The 26,853-nt window shown below is 45.6% G+C and overlaps 1 protein-coding gene across 1 annotated transcript in view; it reads left to right on the top strand.

Moving 5' to 3' along the window:
* Adamts17 (ADAM metallopeptidase with thrombospondin type 1 motif 17) overlaps positions 1–26,853 on the top strand; it is a 300,342-nt gene that overhangs the window by 229,335 nt on the left and 44,154 nt on the right. Inside the window, exons 18-19 of the mRNA XM_057756616.1 lie at positions 2,904–3,063; positions 4,974–5,109. Of these exons, the coding sequence (XP_057612599.1) occupies positions 2,904–3,063; positions 4,974–5,109 (296 nt within the window). The remainder of the gene's footprint in view (positions 1–2,903; positions 3,064–4,973; positions 5,110–26,853) is intronic.

Genomic DNA, 26,853 nt, shown 5'->3' with positions numbered 1-26,853 from the left:
GTGCGGCCTGATGAGGGTGCTGACCCCTTGTAGTTTCGGTGGAGCTGAAAGCCAGCCAGCTTCCATGTGGGCCGTAAACCGTCTGGGACTCTGCCAGGGATTCCATTGGAGATCATTTCTGCAAGTTGATCTCTGCGACCCAGGGACCTGACCCAGGGCCATTTCTCCAGGATGAGATGTTTCCCAGTCAAAGCCTTTGAAACAACCGCCCACAACTATTCTGAGTTCAAAGCAAGTATTCAGAGGGGCACAGAGGGGGCCCATGCAGAAGCATCAGCTGTTAGAAGCCGGCCTTTGCCCTTTCTAACAAGCCCTGAAGTGTGCATAGGGCTTTTCTTCACCAAAAGCTCTGATAAGCAGATGGGTCTTCAGCCCAGTGAAGCCTGTACCAGCCTCAGGCTGTTCAGACCATAGCTGAAGTCAGAGAAAGCATCTCACAACCAGCTGGATTTTCATTCCTTATTTAATATTTAACTTTTCCTTCCTTGAAATGTACTCTTTACCCCACTTCACATCAAGGATCCCTTGCCTCAGCATAGAAAGCCATGGTTCCCAAACTATGGTGCATACATTACTTTCACATTCAGGGATACCCACAGAGTCCTAGGGACCAGCATTTGAAACCAACTAGACACAAAAATGCACTAATCCTACAAGGCTATGAAACTGATTTAATATGGAGCCTCAACTTGCCAGCCTCATCCCTACACTGAGGGGAATAAAGCTCTCTGATGAAGACTACTCACTTAATTTTGTTTAGTTTTTTGGAGGGGCAGTGTTGTTGTGATTGTTGTTGTTTTGTCTCACTGTGGTTTTCAGCGGGAAGCATTTCCCCATGTGCATGAGTGCAGGTCTGTTAGCTGGGGAAATAGACACGTATGGCGTCTACTTCTAGAGCCCCTGTCCCCGTCCTTCAACATAGCCTTGCAGGCCCAGGCAGCCTGAGCCAATTCCCTCCAGTCATCTGACACTTCCATCCTGATCTGCCAGAGCCCAGTACACAGAGGTAGGCTGTGCACCCTACCTGTAGTTCTCCCAGATCTTCATGGCTAGAGATGAACTTGCAGCCCCTTACCCCCAGGGACACTCACTGGTCTACAGCCAGATCCCTCGCCCACAAGAAAGCCTGCTTTGCAGCATGACATATATATATATAACACGTCTGCACTATGTCAAAAGCCAGTTGGGCACCTGGTAGTCTTCATGGCGTATCATGTTTCCCCCAGGCAAAGCATAGTCCCTTCCATTCTGAACCCTCACTAGGATTTCAGATGCGTGGTCCCCAAACTGCAGCTCCCACAGGCAGATACCTCTCTGCACCTCCGTCTACCCTGAGTGTTCAGCCATGAGCCAGGCCTCAGCCAGGCAACAGGCATAGTCATCATCTAGGCTCCATGTCAGTACCCCAAGTCCCTCTGCCTCAGACTTTCATGGTCTTGAGCCTGACTTACCCCTGACTCTATTACTGCAGTGTAGTACAGTAACGGAGTACACACACTGCAGTATGGCAGTGACTGTGATGGAGTATACACTGCAGTGTAGCAGTGACTGTGATGAGTACACACACTGCAGTATAGCAGTGACTGTGATGGAGTACACACACTGCAGTGTAGCAGTGACTGATGGATTATACACACTGCAGTATGGCAGTGACTGTGATGGAGTATACACTGCAGTGTAGCAGTGACTATGATGGAGTACACACAGTGCAGTGTAGCAGTGACTGTGATGAGCACACACACTGCAGTGTAGCAGTGACTGTGATGAGCACACACACTGCAGTGTAGCAGTGACTGTGATGGAGTGCACACTGCAGTGTAGCAATGACTGATGGATTACACACACTGCAGTGTAGCAGTGACTGTGATGGAATGCACACTGCAGTGTAGCAGTGACTGTGATGGAGTGCACACTGCAGTGTAGCAGTGACTGATGGATTACACACACTGCAGTGTAGCAGTGACTGATGGATTACACACACTGCAGTGCAGCAGTGACTGATGGATTACACACACTGCAATGTAGCAGTGACTGTGATGGAGTACACACTGCAATGTAGCAGTGACTGTGATGGAGCACACACACTGCAGTGTAGCAGTGACTAATGGAAGATACTATCTGGAGGGCAGCACTTGCCTTTGTTAGTGTTTAGGTTGCTATGACAAGCACCATGGCCAAAAGCATCTAGGGAAGGAAAGGGTCTTTTTCATCTTGCACTTCCAGGTCTGTCACTGATGGAGCTCAGACAAGCAAGGCAGGAACCAGGAGGGAGGAAATGAAGCAGAAGCCATGGAGGAATGCTTCTTACTGGCTCGCTCTTCGTGGTTTGCTCAGCCTACCTTCTTATAGCACCCAGAATTGGCAGCACCCACAACAGTCAAGAAAATGGTGTCACACAATTGCTGATGGGCCATTCTGATATGGACATTTTCTCTGTTGATGTTCTCTTCTGAAATGGCCCTGGGTTGGGTCAACTTGACATAAACTAGCCAGCACCGAGCTTATACTCAAAGAAATGGTTAGTACTGGTCTCATCCCTTTCTAAGGAAAAGCAGCCTTTGTGTCTTTCCCATCTGTGGGCAAATTGATAGGAACGTGGACCCTGCTACATGATATCGAAAAATACCACAAACAGCCTGTGGTTCACTACCCCAAACTCCTCCTGTAAAGAGGTCCTCTGTAGAATAGAAAAGACCATGATTCACCAATGATGGTGTGTTCACCACACACACTACCCAAGTCCCTGAGGAACCTTGAGACTGCACCTCTAGCTTTAACCTGCTTTGCTCTTCAGAAGAGAGCTGGCTGGCAGAGAAAGAGTGACGGCAGCTCGGATTACACCTTCAACATCCTGTGGGTGCTCACTCCATCTCAACAAGGCCTCCCTTTCCTCATGGCTCCAGGTGCTGCTCTTTCATGACCAGAATTATGGAATTCACTACGAATACACCATACCTGTAAACCAGAGCACTGAAAATCAGGGTGAGCCCGCCAAGCCACAGGACGCTCTGTTTCTCTGGACGCACAGTGGTTGGGAAGGGTGCAGCGTGCAGTGCGGAGGAGGTAAGGAGGGGGTGAGGGAGGTGAGGGTGCAGCTGAGGAAACACTGACTTTGGGGTCCTCGGCTGCAGTCTGCCCAGTGTGGAAATAGAAAATGTATAGTTCCATAAGAACTGAGGCCCTGAAAACCTCAATAGAGCACATAGCCAAGGCTTCCCAGCTCCTGCAGGTTAGAGGGCCCACACTGTTCCGTGGCCTGGAGCTTAACCCTAACAGTAGAGATTTGCCAATCATGTGAGTAGGCGGTAGGTATGAGAATAAAAATGGCCCTGAGGATATTGAAGTAGATCTGCAACTTGGTGGAATAGGACCAGATGAAGACCTCACTGATACCCAAGTACCCTATCTTCTTTGCCACAGTCACCCTCTCCAAGGTGCAAAGCAGAGGGTCCTCTGGGTCGGGCAGAGAACACCTCGAGTGGGTCCTGATTCCACGTCTCTCACGACCTCAGGAGAAAACCTGCCCCCTCTGTCCACACCTGCACATTGTCACCTCTAAAGTGTGATGAGTGCCCCCGACTTTCCACCATGGAGACTGCATGTGAGCCAAAGGGACTGTCACACTGTGAAGTCCTGCAGTAGCAAAGGGGGGGTGCCCACTAGTAGGGCATTAAGAAGGAGCACTGGGAAGCTGCCCATGTTCTGATAAAGAGCTCCCCAGTCATGCCAGCAAATGTCATTCAACACAGCAGGTCGCTAAGAAGACATCAAACTAAGAGAGGGCTTGTTGGGCCCCAGAAGGCTTCAGCAAAAGGGAGGGGGCGAGAGAAGGTAATGGGGGAAATGACCGAAATTCAATATATATATACATGTGAAACCATCAAAGAACAAAAGAAAGAAACGAAAGTTTTACCAAGGAGCAGCAGGTAAACTTCATTAGAGAAGGTGTAAAGAAGCTGCTGGCATGGCTGCTCCATGGCATTGGAAGGTTTTATTGTAGATAAGAGAGAAGATGTCGGGGCTGGAGAGATGGCTCAGAGGTTAAGAGCATTGCCTGCTCTTCCAAAAGTCCTGAGTTCAATTCTCGGCAACTACATGGTGGCTCATAACAATCTGTAATGAGGTCTGGTGCCCTCTTCTGGCCTTCAGGCATACATGGAAGGAATGTTGTATACATAATAAATAAATAAATTCATAATAAATAAATATAAAAAGAGAGAGAGAGAGAAGATATCCAGAGGCATCTGGTAGAGTCCAGAGCAGAGGAAGAAAGGAATAGACTGGACATGGCCAGGGCCAGGGAAGTGGGAAAGCAGGAAAGAGTGAGCAAGAGTGTTGGTGTCCAAAAGAGATCCACAATAGCCCAGAATGGAATATAACAAAGGTTTATTTATCTGGGGATAAACTTACAGAAAGAGTAGTAATCTGCAGTCCTCTGTGCATGCTGGGACCTGGAACTGAATCCAGCAGCCAAGAGACCTATCTGCAGTGGGCCGATATCTTAAAGGCTATTGGCTGAAGGAGTCCCCAAGCACCTCCCCATTTTGTCTAAATAAGAGAGTTGTAAGCCTAATATAAAACTATATACAATAAGAATAAATATCAGGTATTGCCCAGGGAAAAGAAGAGGCAAAAACATACATAAAAATTAAAATTATAGCCAGCATGAACAACATCAAACAGGAAACATATGCTCAATGTTTCAATAGTTATCCTATCCTAAGAAATCTTATCTTAAAAATGGCTTGGCTAAGTCATGAGAGGGAAGTAACTATGACTATCTAGCTTTCAACCCCATCAAAGACCTGAGAAGGGAACTAATATTACTCGAGAACGGCTCCCCGTCTTTGACAACGGACATCACTCAGTCACTGATCAGTAGTTGCCCCCCAAACTCCCTCCATAAGCCTGAATGAATGGCTTTCTGGGCATGTGCATCCATAAGTTCTCAGCTCCCATGGTCTGGCTTCCAGGAGAACGCAGGACCATCGTATCATGCACGCGGATTGTTAACAAGACCACAACCCTGGTGAATGACAGTGACTGCCCCCAAGCAAGCCGCCCTGAGCCCCAGGTCCGAAGGTGCAACTCTCACCCATGCCAGTCCCGGTAAGTCTTGTATTCTGTGGCTTGGCCCACCAGCATATTGGATAGTAACAGTTCGGATGAGGGGATGGTAATACACAGTTAACATTAGAGATCCAGTCTGTGCCACATCCTACTGGTGTGGCCAGTGTTTTTTTTTTTTTTTTTTTTTTTTTTTTTTTTTGCTTGCTCAAAGAAGTCATGCTGCTTGATGATGGGGGCACATTCTGAGAATTACCTATTTAGACGATACAATGTTTGCTACACGCATAGACTATCTGCACAGATGTGTTATAGTTTATTGTTCCTAGGACATGAACAAAATAGAACATTAATTTAAACATAACATTGATATAGTTGGTAGACACAGAATGGGTGGGCTGGTGCTGCTCTAACACAGACTTCTCTATGGTGAACAATACTTTTAACAGGAGCACATTCTTAGATAGCAATAGTAATTGTAGCATGGTAAGTATGTGAATGGTAACTTACTATCATTACAGTTGTGTGTGCTGTGCTGTGTTAGGGCTGGGGAGATGGATCAGCCAGTAAAGTGCAATCTTGAAGACCTGAGTTTGGGTCCTTAACACCCCTCCCTGTAAAAGATGGAAGGAGATCTGTGTATGTCTGTAACCCCAGAACTAGAGGGATGTGTGGAAACAGGCAGATACCCAAGCCTTGCTGGAACCAGTCTAGGCAGTGGGTGAGCTCTAGGCTCACCAAGAGACTGTCTCAAAATAAAACACAATAAAGTGATAGAAGGAGACACCCAGCACTGACCTCTGACCTCCTCAAGAGCATGCATAGACAAGTATACCCCATGTGTATCTGTGTACGCTCACATACCCCAGCCCTCTCTGACACTGATACAAGTGACAGCACAGCAGGTTTGTTCCCATGTGTGCTGCCTCATGCATGGGTTGCACTGTGATGGGAAGTTTTCAGTTATATTGTGATCTACGACACCACTGCTGCATGCCCATGGTTGGTTCTGTCAGCGACAGAAGCACCACAACACAGCACCGTTCTGAACGTCTGCCTTCTAAGTCAGAATACTAATGGAAATATACTATCCTGGGTGGAGGGAAGCTTATAGGTCATGATTGACAGCATCTCAGCTATGGGCACACACTTTTGACTGGCACCTATTGACTCCCTGAAATCGCTTGTCTTGGAGGAAGAAGAAATAAGTGCTAGAATTTTAGCTTTGAAGAATAAGGGTCCAGGAGGTTAATGGGTGTGGTTGACCTGTCTCTATGAGTTTGTTGTCGTGTGGAAGCCACCTCAACTTCCCTGCCAGACCTGGCTGAAATATGAGACGGCCATGCTCCCCGTGTGCTCTGGCATGCAATCGGGAGATCTCGACTGGGACAAACTGGGTGAAGTGTTTTTGCTAGCTGTATGCGTTTCTTTCTAGTTGCTTCAGTGGGCTGGATCACGTGGTACTCGGTGACTCTAATGCATTGTGTGATGTTACCCCTCTTCCTCCCTTTCTGCCCCAAGTTGAGCAACTAGTTTTTTTAAGCTCTGTGTGTACCCCTGGCCTGATTCAGGAGCCTCACAATGTATTTGGCTTTTGTACCAACCCCCTTTGCTTACACTGTTTTATTTTTTAATTAAGTGTGTGTGTGTGTGTGTGTGTGTGTGTGAGAGAGAGAGAGAGAGAGAGAGAGAGAGAGAGAGAGAGAGAGAGAGTTTGTGTGTTTACACATACTCCACGGCACATGTGTGGAGGTCCAGGACATCTTTCAGGCATTGATGATCTCTCTTCACTACGTGGGCCCTGGGTATCTAATTCGGGTTTTTGGGGTCGGTCCAGGCACCCTATCTTGCTGAGCCATCGGCTCATCATTGCAGCCTTTTGTTCAACTCTTAGCTTGGGCTTAAGAGAAGATGGGAAGGAAGAGCAAGCAGGCAGTGTTCCTTATGTTGATTCTGTGAGCTCCTCCAAAAATAAGAATGAAAGCCTACTTCCATGCTGAAGGCTTTACCGAAGGTCCCATTCAGAAAGTTTTGAGTGCCAACTTGCCACAACCTAGAAAACTAAGAAAAGATCTTCAATTGAGAAATTACTTAGATCAGCTTACCCATGGCACCTCTGTAGAACACTAAGGAACAGGGCTTGAAAACTGCCAATCAAAGGGTTTACATCCCATAATGATGGAGCTGTGGATAACGACAAGGAACTCTGGAGAAAATACAAAAAGCTAGAACTTTGAAAGCTAGAATACAGACAGAAATTGGAGTGGGAGCGTGTGAACAGGAGACCAGAGTGGCCCCATGTGGAGTTTCCACTTGTGAGTTTGTCACTGTGTGGACACTGTATTAATTACTTTTGATTGCTGTGACAAAGCATTCGACAGGAACTGCTTCTATGAGGGCAGATTGCTTGTGGCTCATGGTCTCAAGGGTTTGCAGGCTAGTGTAGGGAGCATGGCCTTGCAGCTCAGCTCATGGTAATGGCTGGGATGCATGGCGGTGCTGTCTGTGGGGCTATACAGAGCAGGTAACTGCAGCAAGAGTGCTGGAACCAGGGGCCAGGCTATGGCCTTCAAAGTCCTTCCCCACAGTAACTCATTGCTACCAGGTAAGCTCCACTTCCCACAGGTTCCATGGCTTCCTACCCTAGCACCACCAGCTAGGTAGGGAACAAGCCTTGAGAGGAAGGTTTCAGAATCAGGCCTAAACAGAGGCCCAGCTAGAACTGTGATGGACTGCTGGCGAATCCCACACACATGCTCAGGGTGAGCGCAGCAGCTGGAAACTGAGAAGGTAGAAGATGCAGAAAGGAGAGAGCCAGAAGGGGACCCTCGGATGCAACAGATGTATTTGGTTCCGTCCCTAAGAGAAGCCACAGATGGGTCAGGTGAAATCTAATAGAGCTAAGGACAGAAGAACGGAACTTCTGTAAAGCTATGCTTAGAGTAGTAGAACAGCCCAGTGTGCTGCCTGCTAAGCCGGAAGTTCAGGATTCTACCATGATGCTCTATGGGTGTACCACTCAGTGTGATAGCCAGTAGGCTGATCCAAGGTGAAATTTGTATATAAAATATGTGAATAAAGATGCCAGATTTCAAAGGGAACGAAATTACAAATATCAGTGATCTAAGGTTGCAAGATAATAATATGGAATGGGATTGTATGGACTATAATCATGTAGAGTAACGGTATCTTAAATATGTTGGGAGAAAGTATGTGTGTTATTACTTTTTAAGTATTTATTTCTTACCAGGCAGAGCACATATGATTCTATGTATGTGTGGAGGTGAGAAGACAATTTTGGAAAATTGCTTCTCTCCTTCCACTCTGGAGCTGCGGGGCTGGAACTTAGATTCTCAGGCTTGAATGGCAAGCACTTTTACCTGCTGGGACCTTTCACTGACTTCGATGATTTTTTTTTTATTTGTTTGGAAGTATTTGCTTTATAGCACTGGGGTCCAACCCTAGGGTCTCACATATGCCGGCTCAGTGCTCCAGCCCTAGAATATATTATTGAAGTGAAATATCCAATTGTTTATTTTTTGACATTTATTATGTATGCAATGTTCTGCCTGCCCATACACCTGAGGCCTTCTAGGAGAGGGCACCAGATCTTATTACAGATGGTTGTGAGCCACCATGTGGTTGCTGGGAATTGAACTCAGAACCTCTGGAAGAGCAGCCAGTGCTCTTAACCTCTGTGCCATTTCTCCAACCCCCAACTATTTCTTTTCACTGTTCCCATGGCTGCTGAAAAATTCAAATAACATGTACGGCTCATATGTATGGGACAGCACTGGTGTAGACCAATGAGTCTCACATTGATAATGTTCGGGATGTGTTTGGAAATTAGTAGTCATGCAGAGAAATGGTCCGGCCCCAGAGCCCATCAACTGTCATAGCCCCTCCGGTAGGAGGCGGGGCTCACCGGCCCCTCCTGGATCCGGGCTAGACCGTCTACTTACACAGACAGCCATAGCTGCTGTGAGTTTAGGAGCCATGACCAGAAGGTCTGTTCCAATCTGGTTCTCCCAACCTCTGGCTCTTACCATCTTTCCACCTCCTTTTACGTGATGGTTCCTGAGCCTTGATGAGGAAAGAGTGCAGTAGAGATGCCCCTTGTGGCTGAGCAGAACTTTCTCGCATCGTTTGATGGCCCTGCTGCCCATCCTGCCTACTCTGCCCACTGAGCTACTGGAACCTCCTTCACTAAGAGCCCACACGCTGAAGGTCCCATCTCAGAATGAAGATACAAAGCAGGGCACATTGTTACACTGGATGACTTTGTCTTGCCTGCTTGATCATCCCCTGAGCATTGAGCGCAGCCATAATCATATGCTGTGCCTTCTGCAACATCCTTTCCTCCTCATCAGCCTCCTCCTGTTTACGAGGCACCTTCTCAGTGCTGGGTATTTAGAGAGGAAAGACAGTCTTAGACACCTGCAACTTGACAGATAGGCAGGCGTTTTCTCACTCCTATCCATTTTTTTTTAAAATCTCACCCTCTTCCAATCTCTTTCTGACCATAAAGTCAAATAAAGCCAGCATAAAAGAATAAGTGGAATTTCCACAAACAGAAGAGAAAATGAAATTGAGAAAAGATAAACCAACATCTAGACTTTTCTGGAGGGCTAGCAAAGGAAATGCTGGCTGTGGTTCCAAGCTGACTTGCTTTGTTTGTTAGTTTGTTTATTCTTGGACCATCTGATCCTTTACTGTTGTTTGAGATAGGCACATGAAAATGAATTGCCACAAGTCTGCAGTTGTTACCTACCGTTTAACTCAAGAAATGTGTCTGATAATAGAATTTGCAAGTCTTGCAAATCCTAGCAAGATATACACAACTATATATGTGTGTGTACACATGTATATGCATTCTATGTGTAAATGTGTATACAACATACATCTATTTTAGACACATAATATACATAATTGAACAGTAACATTTGAACTATTGCAGAGCATGGTCTAGTTGTCATGTATCTTTTTTAAAATATTTTTTATGGTTTATTTAACTTTATTTTATGTGCATTGGTGTGAAGGTGTCAGATCCCCTGCAACTGGATCTTCAGACAGTTTATGAACTGCCAGGTGGGTGCTGGAAATTGAACCTGGGTTCTCTGGAAGAGCAGTCAGTGCTCTTAACCACTGAACCATCCCTCCAGCCCACATTGTCATGTATCTTTCAAAAGATCCTGTAGTTTGTGGACTCGGGATACTTGAATGAAAAGTGGAGAGTCTGGTCTCAGAAACTGAGGACTAGAAAAAGAAAGAGATCAGACACACAAGTAAAACCTGCCTTGCGTGTGGCAGGTGGCACTTGGAGCCATGTCAGGCCTAGAGAACAAATGTCGGTTGGAATGGATAGGCATAACTGAAGGCTAGAGCCAGTGATCCAGAAGGACACCCTAGGAACCAACGGTGTGAACTTTATTAACGAAGCTAAAAAGAGCCTGCTGCTGAGCCTGGCACAGTAGAAGACCCTTTCTGTTATTATTACTTCTTGACCTTTAAAACATCATGGCTGTTTGTCTTTTCCCCTTGTGTTTTCCTTTTTCTCCCGCACTCTTGATTTTCTTCGACCTTCTTTTTCCAGTGGGTTCCCGACAGTTTCCTTTCCCAAGTGCACATCATGAGCGCCACTTTATTCTGAGTCGGTGCCTGGCTCTGTGGATGTCTCTCCCCGCCCCTACCTCCCCTGCCTCAGCCATGTAGAATCTAGAATCTACATGGGCTGCTGGCCCCTCTCCAGAATCTCGCACACCAACACAAGTATCAACAAACCTGGCCCCACCATTGGCAGGAGAGGCAGGAATCGCAGATTGGATCAGCTGTTACGAGGGTGGCCAGCAGCCTTCGCCTTGCTGACCACAGTCTGCGGGAAGAGAGCCTTGTCGTTGGCACCAAAAGAGTGATACTGTATGCCAGCCCTAGAGACTCAGCCACAGACAGCGCAGTGAACTCCACTCGGAGCCCAGAACTCATGTGTTACCAGGCTTAACATTTTTGCAGCCTTTTAGAGCATATTAGCCACTTGAAAAGCTGTTCCAAGTTATTAGATATTTCCCTATAGCATTTATGATTTGAACCTCTTCCCAGGCAGTACATGGTGTACTGTACATTAAATTAGGGTGATTCAGAAAAGAACATTTACTTGCAATTGGATTGAACAGTCATCTGCAGAGAAGGGTATTTGGTTTTTAAATTTGTGTTCCTTCCTCAATTACCTTCAGCCAGGCTAGCCTTGTTTTTGGTTAAAGCTGAATGGAATACCACAGTTTCTTATTAAAGTATGTTCTGCGGCATGCATGTACATGCATGCAGAGAGGGGGTCGGAAGACCCTGACTTCAGAATGAAGCTGGAAATGTGTGCGTCTTAAGTCACAGGTGCAGTTTGACAATGATGCTGTTGTTCAATCCGTTTCTTGCTACTATGAAACATCAAAGACTCTTCCTGCTTTTTCCTGAAATGAAAACAGTAAGTGTAGTTGGGTAACAGTGGTCTACACTGGGCCTCAGTGGTGTGTGAATGGTGACCATGAATCTATATTATCTGGACGCCAGAGCACTTTACAGATACTATCCAGATCCCAGGGCCTCACTTACATTCCAACTAAATGGTAAAATTTTGAAACCTTTCCTTATTTATCAGAATTAGGAAAGCACAGGACAGAGGAAGAATAGTCAACTCCAGAGCTGCTTTCATTGTGTGTCCCTCCCTTCCATTATTACAGACAAGTGACTTCCCAGACCCCCGTTTCCTAGGTAGTCGATTCCTCCTGTTAGGAAATGACTGTGATACAAACTCTGCAGCGTATCAGAGAGGCCCTTTTCTCTCCCTGCCTTATACCAATAATAAAATGGAACATTTGATATTTCATTTTAACGTTTATGTCCTGTTTTCTAGAAAGGAAAAGTGCTGGGAAATGTGAATGCAGTCATAGGTATTTCTCAAAACAGACAGCTGAGAGGGGTAGCTTGCTGACGCCTGCCTTACGTTGCTACTTCATCTGCTGAGATATGGGGAGACCTGGCCCTCAGCAAGAGCCCAAGTTCTAAAGGTGCTACCACGTACAAAGAAGAGCAGCTTGCACCTCAGGGTATGACCAGCCCAGATGTGGTCATCCATAAAAAGGGGGTACAGTTTCCCTCACCTGGATCCCCAGGGCCTATCTGGCCTAGGAAAGGCCAGTCCGTGGAAGAGGGGTACACAGCTTCCCTGGTCTGGCTGCCAAGGTCCTATCCAGACCTGGGAGGTCATCCTTGAAATAGGGGTGCTCTCAACTTCCTCATCCTGGCTCCCCAAGTCCTCTGAAGCCCTGCAGAAGCCAGTCATGGAAGGGGGTGCATCTACTCTGGCCTTGTTTCCCAGGGTCTGTTTAGCCATGTGGGGGGACAGCTGCCCCGTCTGGTTACCAAGGTCCCTCTGTCATGAGGATTCCAGCCATAAAAATAAGGGAACAGCTTCTCAGGGTGTTCTCCTGGCAGGCCCTGAAGAGGCTAGATGTGGAAGAGGGTTCCCAGTTTCCCCCAGTTGGCAGACCCTGGGGAAGTACTGCTTTGTTACATAGTGACCCATCTGAAATGAAAGGGAAATGTATGTTCTCCAGGCTCCAGGAGGACATCAGATGCTGTAGAATGAACGCTCTGTGATTGAGGGCAATGATGGGAGGTTCTCCAACTGGCAGAATTGCTGGAGAAGTTAACAACAACAACAGTAAACAAACAAAAAAAAAACAAAAACAAAAACTGATGGGCATAGTGACCAGATCCTAGAACAATCTGCTTCTCATGGGATCTAATGAGTTTTCTTAAGTTCAGTACTGGTCGACTATATTAAAGCAACAGTCTACAGATATGGAATAATCATTTTCCCTTAAAATGCATGCTTTTATAGACATGCAATGAAAATAAAGGTATCATGCAAGTGAAAGTCCAGGTACCATGCAGTAGCAGTGTCCAGGCTTCTTTTCCTATTGCTTTGATAAAATACTCAGACAAAAGCAATTTAGAGGAAGAAGCTTTATTCTGACTCACAGTTCAAAGATACAGTCTGTCATGGTGGGAAAGTCGATGTAGCAGCAGCCGGTAGCAACAGTCACAATTAAGATGGGTTTTTCCATATCAGCTCACAAAATCCAGACAACCCCTCACCAACATTATCAGAAGATACCTTTAATTGTCACTCACAGGTGTGCCCAAAGGCATATCTCCTGAGTAACTTGATGAGTTGACAGTTAACACTATCACAAGAAGCATAGAAATCAAACTTACAGATTTCTAAAGGCAAGTTAAGCTGGGACATGAAGCCCAGTGGTACAGCACTTGCCTGGCATGTGCAGAGTCCTGAGTTTACTCCCTAAGGTTAAAAAGAAATTGGTAGAGGTGAAAATACATTGTAATGACATTGTGTCTGTCAAGAAAATGCAACAGTGACAAAATGTACGGGCTTGGCCCCAGAGCCCTAGAGAAAATGTAACAGAAATGAAAGGAGAAATGGAATCATAGTATTAAAATGTCTCATCACACCCAGTTTCAGGAGTGGGCTTGAAAAACTAGGTAAATATTAGAAAGGAAGCCGAAGACTTGAACAGTCCTGTAAACCAACAAGACTTGGGCATCTTGAGAAGACTCTAACTGACGTAACAGAGAACTCGGTATGTTCTCGGACCACAGTAGAATGAAACTAGAAATCAGTAAGAGAAAGAAACTGTGAGAACTCACAAGTATGCAGAAATTAAATGATATGCACCCTAAGCAACTGATAGGACAAAGAGAAATTATAAAAGAGGCTTTAGTTCTGAGATGAATGAAAATGAAGGTGCTGCATGCCAAAACTTAGGAAATGTAGTGAAAATAGTCCATAAAGGCATTCTTAGCTTAAGAATTTCACATTTTAAAAATTTATGTTGACATTTAGTCTATTTAACGTGTATGGATATTTTGCCTGCATGTATATCAGTGCAACCACTTGTATGCCTGATACCCTTGGAGGCAAAAAGACTGTATTGGAGCCCCTGGTAGTTAAAGATGGCTGCAAGCCACCCGGTGAGTGCTGGGAATTATACCCAGGTCCTCTGGAAAGAACAACCAGTGCTCTTAACTACAGAACCCATGTTTACATTAAAAAAAAAAAAAAAAAAAAAACTAGAAAGGGGCTGGAGAGATGCTTCAGCAACAACGATTACATTTTTTTTCAAAGAACCAGTGTTGAGCTCGCAGCACCCATGTCGGAGGCTCTCCACCATAACTCCAGCTTCAGGGACTCAGCGCCCTCTTCCAGCCTCTGGAAGTACTACACCCACACATGCACAAACCCACAAGCACTGACGTGTGCAAAATTAAACATAAAAATAAAATATTTTTTTTTTAAAGATTTCAAATTAACAGCTTGGAAAAGCAGCAAAATCTGAACAAGCAGAAAGAGGGAGCTAAAATCACAAGAACAGACATTAATAAAATGGGAAATGGGAAAAAAACAACAAAACCAAAAATTGGTTATATGAGCAAATCAACATAACTGGTGAACCTTTCGCTATATTGTTCAAGGAAAAACAAAAGACTCGAGTTACTAAAATTGCAGAAGAAGGGGCATTGTTTTCGATCTTACAGAAGCAAAAGCGACAGTGATAAATACCATGAAAAGCTGTATGCGATAAACTAGAGAACTTCCCCAAAATACATACACTTCTAGGAGGAAACAGACTCCCAAGCAGAATAACACACATCCAGAAACAAAAGCCGTGAAAACACCACAAACACGCCAGCAGTCATCACAGTAGCCGCAAAAGCCCGAAGGCTTTCCTACAGTAGATAAAAGCATGACCCAGGATCTGCTCTGGCCATTTCTGTGTAACGTTGTACTTGAGACTCTTGCCAAGTCATCTGCCTAAGAAAATGAAATAAAGGGAGTCATGCTGAGAGGAAAGGGGCAGAACTCTATGTGTGCCAACGACATAATCTTGTATTTATTAGAAATTTGTAAAGAATCGACTAAGGAAACTGAATTAATCGCAGGGAGTTGTGAGACATTGAGCAAAGTCAGATTTCTGTGTATTACAAATGAACAAGCTGAAAATGGAATTAAGAAACCAGCTTTAACCACGAGGTGTTACAGGTTGAATGTGACTTGTCTATCACGGGCACACTTATTTGAGCACTTGGTTCCCAGCTGGTGACACTGTTTGGGGGAGGTGATGAAGATGTTGAAATCTGGCCTAGCAAGCACAAGTGAGCTGCCAGGACCAGATCTTAAAGACATCATCTACTTCTGTTTCTGGCTAGAGTACCCTGTTGCCAGATCCACCAGATATGAATAAGCCGTACCACTCCAGCTGCGTGCACTCCTACCATAGTGGACTATGCTCTCCAAACTATGAGCCCAAATAAATGTCTTTCTCCCTTCAGTTGCTTCTGTAAATGTCGCAGAGGCAAGAAGAGTGACTAACACTCCTAAACACCAAGAAGAATAAAACACTCAGCGATAATTTCAGAACTCATAACCTGAAAACCCATGGAAAGACATCTCGCTGTCATGAATTGGACTGTTTCAAGGAAGCGATACTCCACAATTGTTTCCCCATGCAATTTCCATGAAAATTCCATCTGCCTTTATTGCACCAATGAGCAAACTGATCCTAAAATTCGCATGCAATTGGAAAGGGCTCAGTACAGCCAAAACAGTCTTAAAGAGAATACTAAACCTGGAAGTTTCGTGCCTCCCAGTTTCAAATCTTAGCACAAAACTAACACCGTGTGGCGCCGTCACTCCAGTGCACGCAAAGAGCGGCCGAGGGAGCTGAGAGTCTAGAGAGCAATCTTGGGTTTACTCTTGGTTGATTTTCAGCAGGGGTTCCAAGAACGTCTGATGGGGCATTTGTCCTTTCAGCCAGTGTTTCTGGTACAACTGGAGATCCACATACAAGAGTGATACCGGGCACACAGTCCTGCTCATAAGGCATCAAGCTCCAAAGGCCTAAATGCATACCATAGGCAAAAATCTTCCTGCCATCGGTTTGCTATTAAGATACCGAAAGTATGAGCAACGGCAACAAAGTTAAAAGTCATCAAAATTTTAAGGTTTGGTTTTGTTACTTCAAAAGCGCCCACCAGGAATGTTAAAAGTTAACCAAGGAATGGGAGGGAATTTTACATTTGTGATCTAAGGAAATATTACTACTCAAATAACAAATTAACAGATGACCCACAGACAGGTGTGCACAGATAAATTGCCCAAGTATACTAAGAGTGGCAATTTAAATGAGCTTCACCCACCAGTGTGGGGGGCATTTAACCCATTCCAGTCCATGTCCCATTGAGACCTAGGATATACCAGAATCTGGAGTGTGACTGGTCTGTAGCCTCCGAGGTCAGCAACCATAGCAGAAACCCAAGAACCTACACTTGTAAATGTATATTTGGGGAGATTTTAAACCATACACCTTTTGTTCAGTTGCCTCTGGATCTCCTTGCCTCTCCCATGTCCTTCTTCAGGAAGAGCTTGCTTGCAAGGTGTGCCTCAGGGATTCTCATTCCCACAGACATTGGCCAGGAAAATAGGACCTGTTCTCAGATGCCAGCATCCTCATGTTACATCACAAAGCTGCCCCGGGACTGGGGAGATGGCTCGGTCTGTAAAGTGCCTGCTGCACAAACGTGGAGGAGCCCTGAGTTTGATCCTTAACACCTACGTGAAAGCCGGGCCAAGAGGCACATCCTTAGGGGACAGAGACCAGTGGGTCCCCGAAGCCCTTTGAACATCCACCCTAGCTAAATTGATCAGCTCCAGGATCCGTGAGAGACCTTGACCCATGCAACATATTGAAAATAGCATCACTTAGCGAGCACATCTTTGTTTACTTGATTTTTGCCTTTTAACGTATATACGGGCTGTTATCCCTGTCCCTGAAGGGTTCGACACTGCCTGTCTTAGAGGGTTTCTATTGCTGCAGAGAAACAGCATGACCAAAAAGTAAATTGGGAAGGAAAGGGCTTCATTGACTTACACTTCCATATCGCTGTCCATCACTGAAGAAAGCCCGGACAGCAACTGAAACGGCAGGATCCTGGAGGCAGGAGCTGATGCAGAGGCCATGGAGGGGATGATGCAGAGGCCGTGGCAGCAGGCAGCAGATACAGTGGCCGAGACAAATGTGGATGCACGAAGTGGAGAGAGCCAGCTGGAAGTGGCTTGAGGCATTATGCTCTCAAAGCCTACCCCAGGGACATTCTTCCTTCAGCAAAGGAACAAGTGTTCAAGTGCCCAAGACTATAGGGGCATTTCTCATCTGAACCACCACTGGGGTCTATTCTGACACAGGCTTCACACTCAGAACCTGGCTCTCCAGGCTCGACATGCCTCACTTCCTGGGTTTGGTTGGTTTCCCAGTCACTCATCTTCTAACCAACAAAAAGAACCATTGTCTCCTTTTCTCCTCATGCCTGGCATCTCTTCTCCTAAACCTGAAACAGGAACGTTAGGATAAGAATGGGAAAATGCTACACTCTAGTGAGACAATCAAAACAAGTCTTAACCAGAGCTATGGCCAAGATCTCTATGGACAAAAATAGGGCAATTCTTTTCTAAGTAATACACGTACTCTGGAAATATTCCAACATTCATATTTTTTTAAATAACCAAGCACTTCCCTCATAGTTATATTTTATATCTATTGCTCCATAGAAAGAAAATGCTAGAGCCTTTTGGAAAGACACCACCCAGGCTGGGTCCATAATGCTTCAAAGGCATGCTACTAAGAGCTGGGAACTGGGCTACTACTATCTCAAAGAATGCTGTGGGTCTGCATTCCTATTCTTTGTGCAAAGTTACTGCACGTTTTAAATTTTTTTATGTGCATTGGTGTTTTGCCATGAGTGTTAGGCTCCCTGGAACTGGAGTTACAGGCAGCCATGGATGCTGGAAATTGAACCCAGGTCCTCTGGAAGAGTACTTAGTCCTCATAACTGCTGAGCCATCTCTTCAGTCCTCAAGTTACTGCACATTTGATCACTCAGTTCCTCAGGACCTCGGGTGCCATATTTGTAATGCTTTTTAGTGAGTGTCTGTCTGTGCATGTGTGTATGTGCAGATGTAAAGATGTACAGGTATGCATGCTTATATATACAGAGCACATGCATGTGTACACACGTGTATAGAAGCCAGAGGACCACCTCAGGTGTCAACCTCAGGAACCTCCTTTGAAGGGGCCTGAAGCTCACCAGTTAGGCTAGAGTAGCTGGCCAGCAGGTCCCAGAAACCCTCCTGTCAGCCCCTCTCCAGGCTGGGAATGCAAAGGTATCTCTACAGCTGGCATGTTAGACATAGGTATCAGGGCTTGAGCTCTGGCCTCCATGCTGGTAAGGTAAATACTCTCCCAACTGAGCTATCTCCCAGTCCTCTCAAAGGTTTAATAAGTCCCCGGGATTTCCCTGTGGAATATGAAATTATTCTCAGGTCCCAGGCATAGCAGAATTGGCTGAGAGACCCATCAGCTTGTTTTTTTTTTGTTTTTTTTTTTTTTTTTTGGTTTTTTGAGACAGGGTTTCTCTGTGGTTTTGGAGCCTGTCCTGGAACTAGCTCTTGTAGACCAGGCTGGTCTCGAACTCCCAGAGATCCACCTGCCTCTGCCTCCCAAGTGCTGGGATTAAAGGCGTGCGCCACCACCGCCCGGCTTCAGTTTTTTTTTTTAAAGGCTTCCTTTCAGCTGTGTGTCTACACATCCATCTTAAAAGACTTGATGCCATTGAAGGAATCAAATGAGAGTTTTCCTCAGGGCAACTCAAGGGCATTGCTCTGATAGGGGAGAAACTGGCCTTTTTAACCTTCTCCTGAGCAGGAATGGGTTTATGTGGCCTACTTCTCAGAGAGGCCTGGACGCTGGCATAAACAAGCAGTGTTGGACATGCCAGAGAGGGGGAAGAACAGGTAGGAAGTTGGCTCATGGTGCAGCCATAGTGGCCTCCACCCCTAAAGTGCTGAGCACAGCTTGAAAAGGAGGGGAAGAGGTTTGCAAGTGAAATGTCACGAGTTGCTTGTCACAAACTCCAGTTCTAACACAAGGTAAGCATCTGCAATCTGAAAATCCCAAACCCAAAAACTCTGTGGCTTTCTGACGTCCAACAGTGATGCTACAAGTGGAAAACTGATAGACTGAAAATGGCATATAAATTTTCCTCTAGGCTATGTGTCTGTGCACTATGTATATAACAGTGTGTGTGTGTGTGTGTGTGTGTGTGTGTGTGTGTGTGTGGAGAGAGGAAGAGAGAGGGGGGAGGGAGGGAGGAGGGAGGAAGGGAGAGAGAGAGAGAGAGAGAGAGAGAGAGAGAGAGAGAGAGATGATTGGTCATAGCCACCATCCCCCCCAAATACCTCATCCTATCTATGAAAATATCCAGAACCTGAAAACAATTTGGCTCGGGAAGCCTGGCCCTCTGCATAACTAGGATGATCTCATGCTGATAGCCTTTTGATGTCCCACTCCGTGCTGTCAGCTGCTATCAGAATGCATAATCACCCTGCTTCCCCAGGCTTTGATCTTGGAGGCTATCTTTCCTAACCTTCTCCAGAGAAGGATGCTCTCGACAGTTGAGGGGTCGCTGGCCTGCAGGAGGCACTGCTCAGTGTGGCCTCCGTGAGAAAAGCAAACGGTGCCAACTGCTTCTTCTCTCGTTGAGCTGACATTGTTTATTATACGATGGGAGGGAAGGTGATTGTCCAATAAGCTAACATGCCTGCCTAGGCAACTCCTGACCCCACCCACAGCTCTAATGCCATGGCTACAATGGGGCAATGCAAACAGGTAACTAGCCATCACCAGCCTGGCAGCAAATCAGTGAACTAGGAGGCCTTTGATCTGAAAGTACAGAAAAAAATATAGAGATGGGGGGAGTCCAGGGGTACTCAGGGGATAAGAGGGCTTACTGCTCATGCAAAGACTATAAGATCAGTTCCCAGCACCCACACTGGACGGGTCACAACCAACTGCAACTCCAGCTCAAGGAGACCGACACCTCTGACCTCTGCGGGCACATTAACTCACATGTCCACGCATGCGGAGACACGCAAACCCAGAGATACAATAAAAAAATAATGAAAATAAGCAGTTGTTAAGGGAGCATAGAGAAAGTATGTGGAGCCACTCCCAAAGCTGAAAAACAAACAAACAATGTAAAGTAGATATCATAAAAGATATGTCAGGGCGAGTTGCTGTAGAGCGACCCTACTTGGTCCCTGCTGTGCTCTTCTGCTGGTCTCCACTGTAAGGCCCTCCTAGGTCTTATGGGCCTGGTGCGGCTCACATGCTCCCCTACTAACCCACGTGCATCCCAAGGGAAACCTGAGGAGTCCACGCTAGAAGGAAGATGGTCGCGGGCAGACAGGAACAGCCAGGTATCACATAAAGGATGCAGACGTCAGGGTCACAGCACATGGTTCTGTGGTCAGAGCCACAGCCCATCCAGCTGCCCCTGTCCAGCGGGCTTTAGAACCCACAGGTCTGTCTGTTAGCAGCAGGGCTACTGTACTGGAAAATTCCTGCGCATGGGTAAGAAAGGCAGCCCGCCCGGAATGTTACTCTTGGATGGGAACTTCCAGCATCAGCAGCTGCGTGATTTTCAGAGCATGAGGGTTTCTTTTCCAAACTCATGGTGACTGGGTGTGGTACAACCTGTTAGCAAACCCAGACTTCTCCACCACGGTTATTTTAGCTCCCAAACTGCACTGGCTGAGGTCTGGATCCTTGGATGTAACTTGACTAGGTGTGACAGCTGAAAGGGAGTGGGTCCTGTGGCTGTATCAGCTGCTAGCTGAGCCCTATTCTCTGCTTCCCTAACAAGGACTTAGTTCCCTAAGTCCCAGGGAAATTTTTTTTCAACCACCTCCTTGGAAATGAATTTTTTTGTAAGAGTAGAACGTCTGAAAACTCAGATTTTCCTTGGGCTAAGGAGATAGCTCACACACCAACCCCTCACAAACACGATACCCAAGTTCCAGTCCCAACACACATAGTTTAAGAAGAAAGTTAGACATGGTAGACATGGTAGCGTGTGCCTGGAATCCCAGTAGTAGGAAAGCTGAGACATGTGGATTCTTGGGGCTTGCTGGCCAACCAGCCTAGCAAAATTGGTCGGTTCTAGGAGGCCAAGTGCAACACCCTGCCTCAAACAAAGTAGATAGTGCCTGAGGTTGACCTCTGGGCTACACACACACACACACACACACACACACGCAGGCACACATGCACTCACAAAGTTTCTTTTTAAGTTATGGGTTATTTTTATAAGGTGAAAGTAATGCAGGTAGAAGATATTCAAAGGCCCCTGGATGGCCAGTCTACCCCTGTAGGTGGACAGCAAGGAGAAAAGGGAGGGGGTGCTGGCCCGCTGCATGATTTAGGTAATTCCCATAAGTCATCTGGGGCCAGTACATGGGCACAGCCCCTAATCCTCTGGAAAGTTGAATACACTTTCACCACCTTTTATGAATGAAGATTTCAAGATACGTAGGCATTGAGTAACCTTCTCCTGCACACCATGTCCTCCTGCCGCGTGTCTTACATACCTCCTACTAACCCATTACATTTTCAGAAAAGGAGAAAACAGTGCCCAAAAAGGTCAAGAAAAGCCAGCAATGGCATTCTCTTAGCCCTTAGTTTAGGAATTGCTGCGGGAAAGGGGGAAGGCTGCGATGGCTTCCTTCTCTGAAAGTTAAAACATAGGTTCGAAGTTGTAAAGTTAAGTCATTCTGGTTTAAATCTTTAACATCCCCCAAAGGTCTATGTAACAGAGACTTAGTCCCCAGCCACAGGCCCCAGCCACAGCACTGTAGGAGACAGGGTTTTCTAGGAGATAGAATCAGGCTGGGTTAGTTAGGTTTTGGGTGCTAGGCCCTGAAAGTGGGTAGTGGGAACTTACCCTTTCCGTCTGTTCTCCTAGCTTCCTGGCCATCGTCAGGTGGGTGCGCTCCTCTGCCCTGTGCGCGGCCATGATGTACTGCCTCACAAATGGCCCAAAGCCAGTGGAGCCAACTGAACCTTGACTGACACCATGAGCCACACACACCGTTTCTCTGTAGAAGCGACTTTTCTCGGGTGTTTTAACAGTCGCAGCGTGGGAAGATGATTGACACAAATTGAACACTAAAGGTTCATAATGAACATTAGAGTTGATTCATTTTCTGGCTTGCTCTCTCTCTCTCTCTCTCTCTCTCTCTCTCTCTCTCTCTGTGTGTGTGTGTGTGTGTGTGTGTGTGTGTCTCTATGTGTATGAAATGGAATTGTGTTAGAGCCGAAACAATTTCAGAGCCTGAGATATCAAAGATAAAGTTTTCCAATAAGACTCTGACTTCACAGGCACTTGTTGGGGAAGACCAGTGCAGCCCCCCTCTGGACTCCACAAGCATTGCTTTCTCTGCCCATAGTTAGCTGACCGAGGGCCTGGAGAGGCTGGGGGGATTCCCACCCTGTCTCAGATCCCGTGTGAGCAGTGTGTAGAGTTACCAGGAACTGAAGAAGTGGCGCAGCCCATGGCCCAGGTCTGATGTTTTCTGAGTATGCCTGCCCACTCAAGGAACAAACCTACAGCCTCTGACATCTCCTCTACATCTTCTCTGACCAAATAATGAGCTTGTCCAGGCCAAGCGTCAACCACACAGGATACCTTTGCCACTCCTAATGCCACCTCTGGTAGCATGTAGTCCTCTTTACTGATGCAGGTTTTGTCTTTCCCCAAAAGGGACAGGGCCTGTATGATGCTTTGTTCTCTCCAGCTGGTATTTGCAGGGCACGTTTTGTGGAACCAAGAGGGCACACACTGAGGGCTCTACCAATTGGGCATCCTTAGGCCTTGCTTTCCTTTCAGTGCCAACAACTCCAGAGCCCAGAAAGCCATTTTCACAAATGAATGGATAAAGATTGGTAGAGGAAAGTGCGTCGCTCATCCCGGATCCCAGAATTCTATGTGTCAGTGGTTACCTCCCCTGAGTTGGAAAAAAGGTTTCGTTCCAGTTACCTGAGACATTACATACCAAGAGGTGGGCATGTGACCTGGAGATGTACCACAGACAAAGAAGTGGAACTCAGAGGCTGGTTGAGGGCCCTGGTGCGTGTGCAATTGTCCCCTGGTTAACTCATTTAGGTTCATTTGGTGCAGTTTGTCATGGACCTCATCCCTCTTGTGAATGTCATTGCCCATCCTGACCCCTTCCACTAGCCCTTCTCTTTTTCCTAGAAATCCCTCAAACCTCTTATTTACCTGGCCATGTATTCCATGTATTGCTGTGGCTTTTGCTTTGTACCACTATAGAACAAATACAAAGTCAGTAAATTCCTGTCATGGGGCAGCACCAAGTTACTCTACTGGTTAAGCTCAGTAGGCCAACTAGCCAGAGAGGGGCAGTCTCACTTTTGGGTTGTAGAGAGTATGGCCTTAGGTCCCCCCTTGCCACTAGCTACACACAAACCCCTGGGCATGTTCCCAAATCTCTCCATCTGTAAAACTGTGAAATCAGATCCTCTCTCATAGAAGTCTTGAGAAGATTAGGTGAAGTAATGCCTATAAATTCCTTCATCCCAAATAAGCACTCGATGAACGCGTGCCAAACCCATCACCGCTGCTCCACTACAAAAATGTATTAATGATAAACATAAGCCAGCTGTTGGACCCCAGAATTTCATGGGCTATTCATAATGTCTTAAGACACTGCACACACATGCATGAACACACACGCATGCACACACACACACATGAATACACACACTCACACACATATACACATACACATTTTTAATACAGTTACAACTGCAAAGTTTAAATAGCCCATACTAGTATTTTCCAGGTAATAAAACATTGGGAGAAGTCCTGGCATTTTCTAATACTTCCCTTCTTGTCAGAGCAAGTCCATATAAATTATATGTATTTCAGGGTAAATGGAAACAGCAGAAAAACCCAAGTGGTTCATTGCCAACCTTATGAGTGTTCCCAGGCTTCAGATAGTGTTATCAGCGAGATGAGGTGAGGCTAGGGGAAGGAAAGGGGATTCTGAAAGGGGTTGGGTGACATTCAGACCTGGAGATTGGGTTATGAGCTCAGAGCTTGGAGTGTAGCTTTCCAGACACCCCGTGCTGGGTAGCTTGTTACTGGCTGGAATAAGACGGAGGTGAGCTTGACAATAATGAGACTGAACTTGATATGGATGGATGGGAAGTGCTAGATCCTGCCAGCACTGCTGTCTACTAACTAGGATTTAGATTTCAACACCACAGACAAAAGCAGCCTGGGGACAGAAAAGTAGGTGATTTCCAAGTGTTAGTCCCCACATCAGTCAGACAAGAAATTAACACTGCAGTGGTGGTAATGAATGTTCTCAGGCCACACTGTGTGGGTGGTTTGGTCACGTGGATACTTATCTAATCCTTAATCCATTTCCTGGGAAGAGGACACCCCATCCTTTTCTATCAACGTCAGACAGAGCCTTGCCCTGAATCTTGACCTCAAGAAGGAAGGATACTTCTGCTGCACCTGCCCTGTAGGTTGAATAAAACATTGGTGGTGGTGATTGTCTTCATGAAACTTCAGTGGTTGTTTGATAATACATGCAGTGTTGCTGCAATGATTATTTTATATGGACAGTGTTGCTACTAGGATTGTTTTCATGATATATGCTGTGTTGTTGTAGTGGCTATTGTATATGTACAGTGTTGCTACAGTGGTCATTTTATATGTACAGTGTCACTGCAGTGGCTAGTTTATATGAACAGTGTCGCTGCAGCGGTTATTTTATGTGTACAGTGTCGCTGCAGTGGCTAGTTTATATGAACAGTGTCGCTGCAGCGGTTATTTTATGTGTACAGTGTCGCTGCAATGGTTATTTTATATGTACAGTGTCGTTGCAGCGGTTATTTTATATGTACAGAGTTACTGCAGTGGTTATTTTATAAATACAGTGTCACTTCAGTGGTTATTTTATATGAACAGTGTCGTTGCAGTGGTTATTTTATATGTACAGTGTTGTTGCAGTGGTTATTTTATATGTACAGAGTCACTGCAGTGGTTATTTTATATGTACAGAGTTGCTGCAGTGGTTATTTTATATGTGCAGTGTTGCTGCAGTGGTTATTTTATATGTATAGTGTTGTTGCAGTGGTTATTTTATATGTACAGTGTTGTTGCAGTGGTTATTTTATAATTACAGAGTCACTGCAGGGGTTATTTTATAATTACAGAGTCACTGCAGGGGTTATTTTATATGTACAGTATTGCTGCAGTGGTTAGTTTCATGATATGTACAGAGTTACTGCAGTGGTTATTTTGTATGTACAGAGTTACTGCAGTGGTTATTTTGTATGTACAGAGTTTCTGTAGTGGTTATTTTGTATGTACAGAGTTTCTGCAGTGGTTGTTTTATATGTACAATGTTGCTGCAGTGGTTATTTTATATGTACAGTGTTGCTGCAGTGGTTATTTTATATATACAGTGTTGCTGCAGTGGTTAGTTTCATGATATGTACAGAGTTACTGCAGTGGTTATTTTATATGTGCAGTGTTGATTCAGTGGTTATTTTATATGTACAGAGTTGCTGCAGTGGTTATTTTATATGTACAGTGTCACTGCAGTGGTTATTTTATATGTACAGTGTTGCTGCAGTGGTTAGTTTCATGATATGTATAGAGTTACTGCAGTGGTTATTTTATATGTACAGTGTTGATTCAGTGGTTATTTTATATGTACAGAGTTGCTGCAGTGGTTATTTTATATGTACAGAGTCACCACGGTGGTTTCATCATATGTACAGCATTGCCACAGTGATTGTTTTCATGATAGCTGCTCTTTGCATCTTCAGAATCTCCTGCTGGAGAGAGAAAAGGAGCTTCTTTGCTGACACATTGTCAGGCACCACTCTGGGTTTCCTGATGCAGTGTCTCCTGGCTGAGAATTCTCTAGTATCAATTCTAGCTACTGTTGCTAGTAGTTCATTTGACTTATGGTGGCAAAAGTGTTTGGAAATCTTAACTGTAGTGAGAATAACCAAGTCTGGTGAAATAGATACTGATCTTGAACAAGAGAACAAGTGCAATAAGCTGGTGGTTGAGTGAAGTAGAAGTAGTTGGTCAGTTATCTCATCTCTTGAGGGCTAAGAGATCCAGAGCCCAAGGACCTGAAGGTGAGGACAATAGGCCAAGCACCCTATACAAGTCTTGGGTGTAAGCCAGAGCTGGCAGGAAGCTCTGGGCCTCATTCAGCATCTATTCTTATGCCTGAAGATGGGTCAAGGGACCAGGGGGACAAGCAGCTGGATGTTGCAGCTTCTAGACAAGGCAGTCTCTTCTTGCAATTCAAGGGCACAAAAGAACCTGTCATGCTAACTCTAATCTGACACACCAGGAGGATTGTTGACAGGCAGCTGGGAGGCAGTAATTGGCCATGTTGTTCTTCAGTTTGCCAGTCAAAGGGATACTTAGAGGAAGGTTAAATCTAGGCCCCTTTGCCGTGAGAAAAGTAAGAAGAACCAAAGCAGAGATCATCTGACCCTGCAGAGACAAAGAGCAATCAGTGTTGCTTAGAATGTTAAGGAAAAGTCTAAGAGATTCCATTCTGATTCCATCACCAGGATTGGAGACACACAAGGCCAGGGGCTCCCATGGTGGTTCTGGGTGAATCCAAGAATCTGATAAGAGAGGTACATGTGCCATGGCTGTAGAAAACAGTCTTCTCCCACTAGCAAATCACTAGTCAATCCAATAGAAGCTCACAAGAAAAGCTCTGCCTAGAAGAATTGAACAAAGATAGTTTAT

This window comes from Chionomys nivalis, chromosome 23, assembly GCF_950005125.1.
Source record: "Chionomys nivalis chromosome 23, mChiNiv1.1, whole genome shotgun sequence".
Taxonomy (NCBI): domain Eukaryota; kingdom Metazoa; phylum Chordata; class Mammalia; order Rodentia; family Cricetidae; genus Chionomys; species Chionomys nivalis.
Note: the sequence above shows the minus strand (reverse complement) of the source record. Positions and strands in the feature narration are given on the sequence as shown.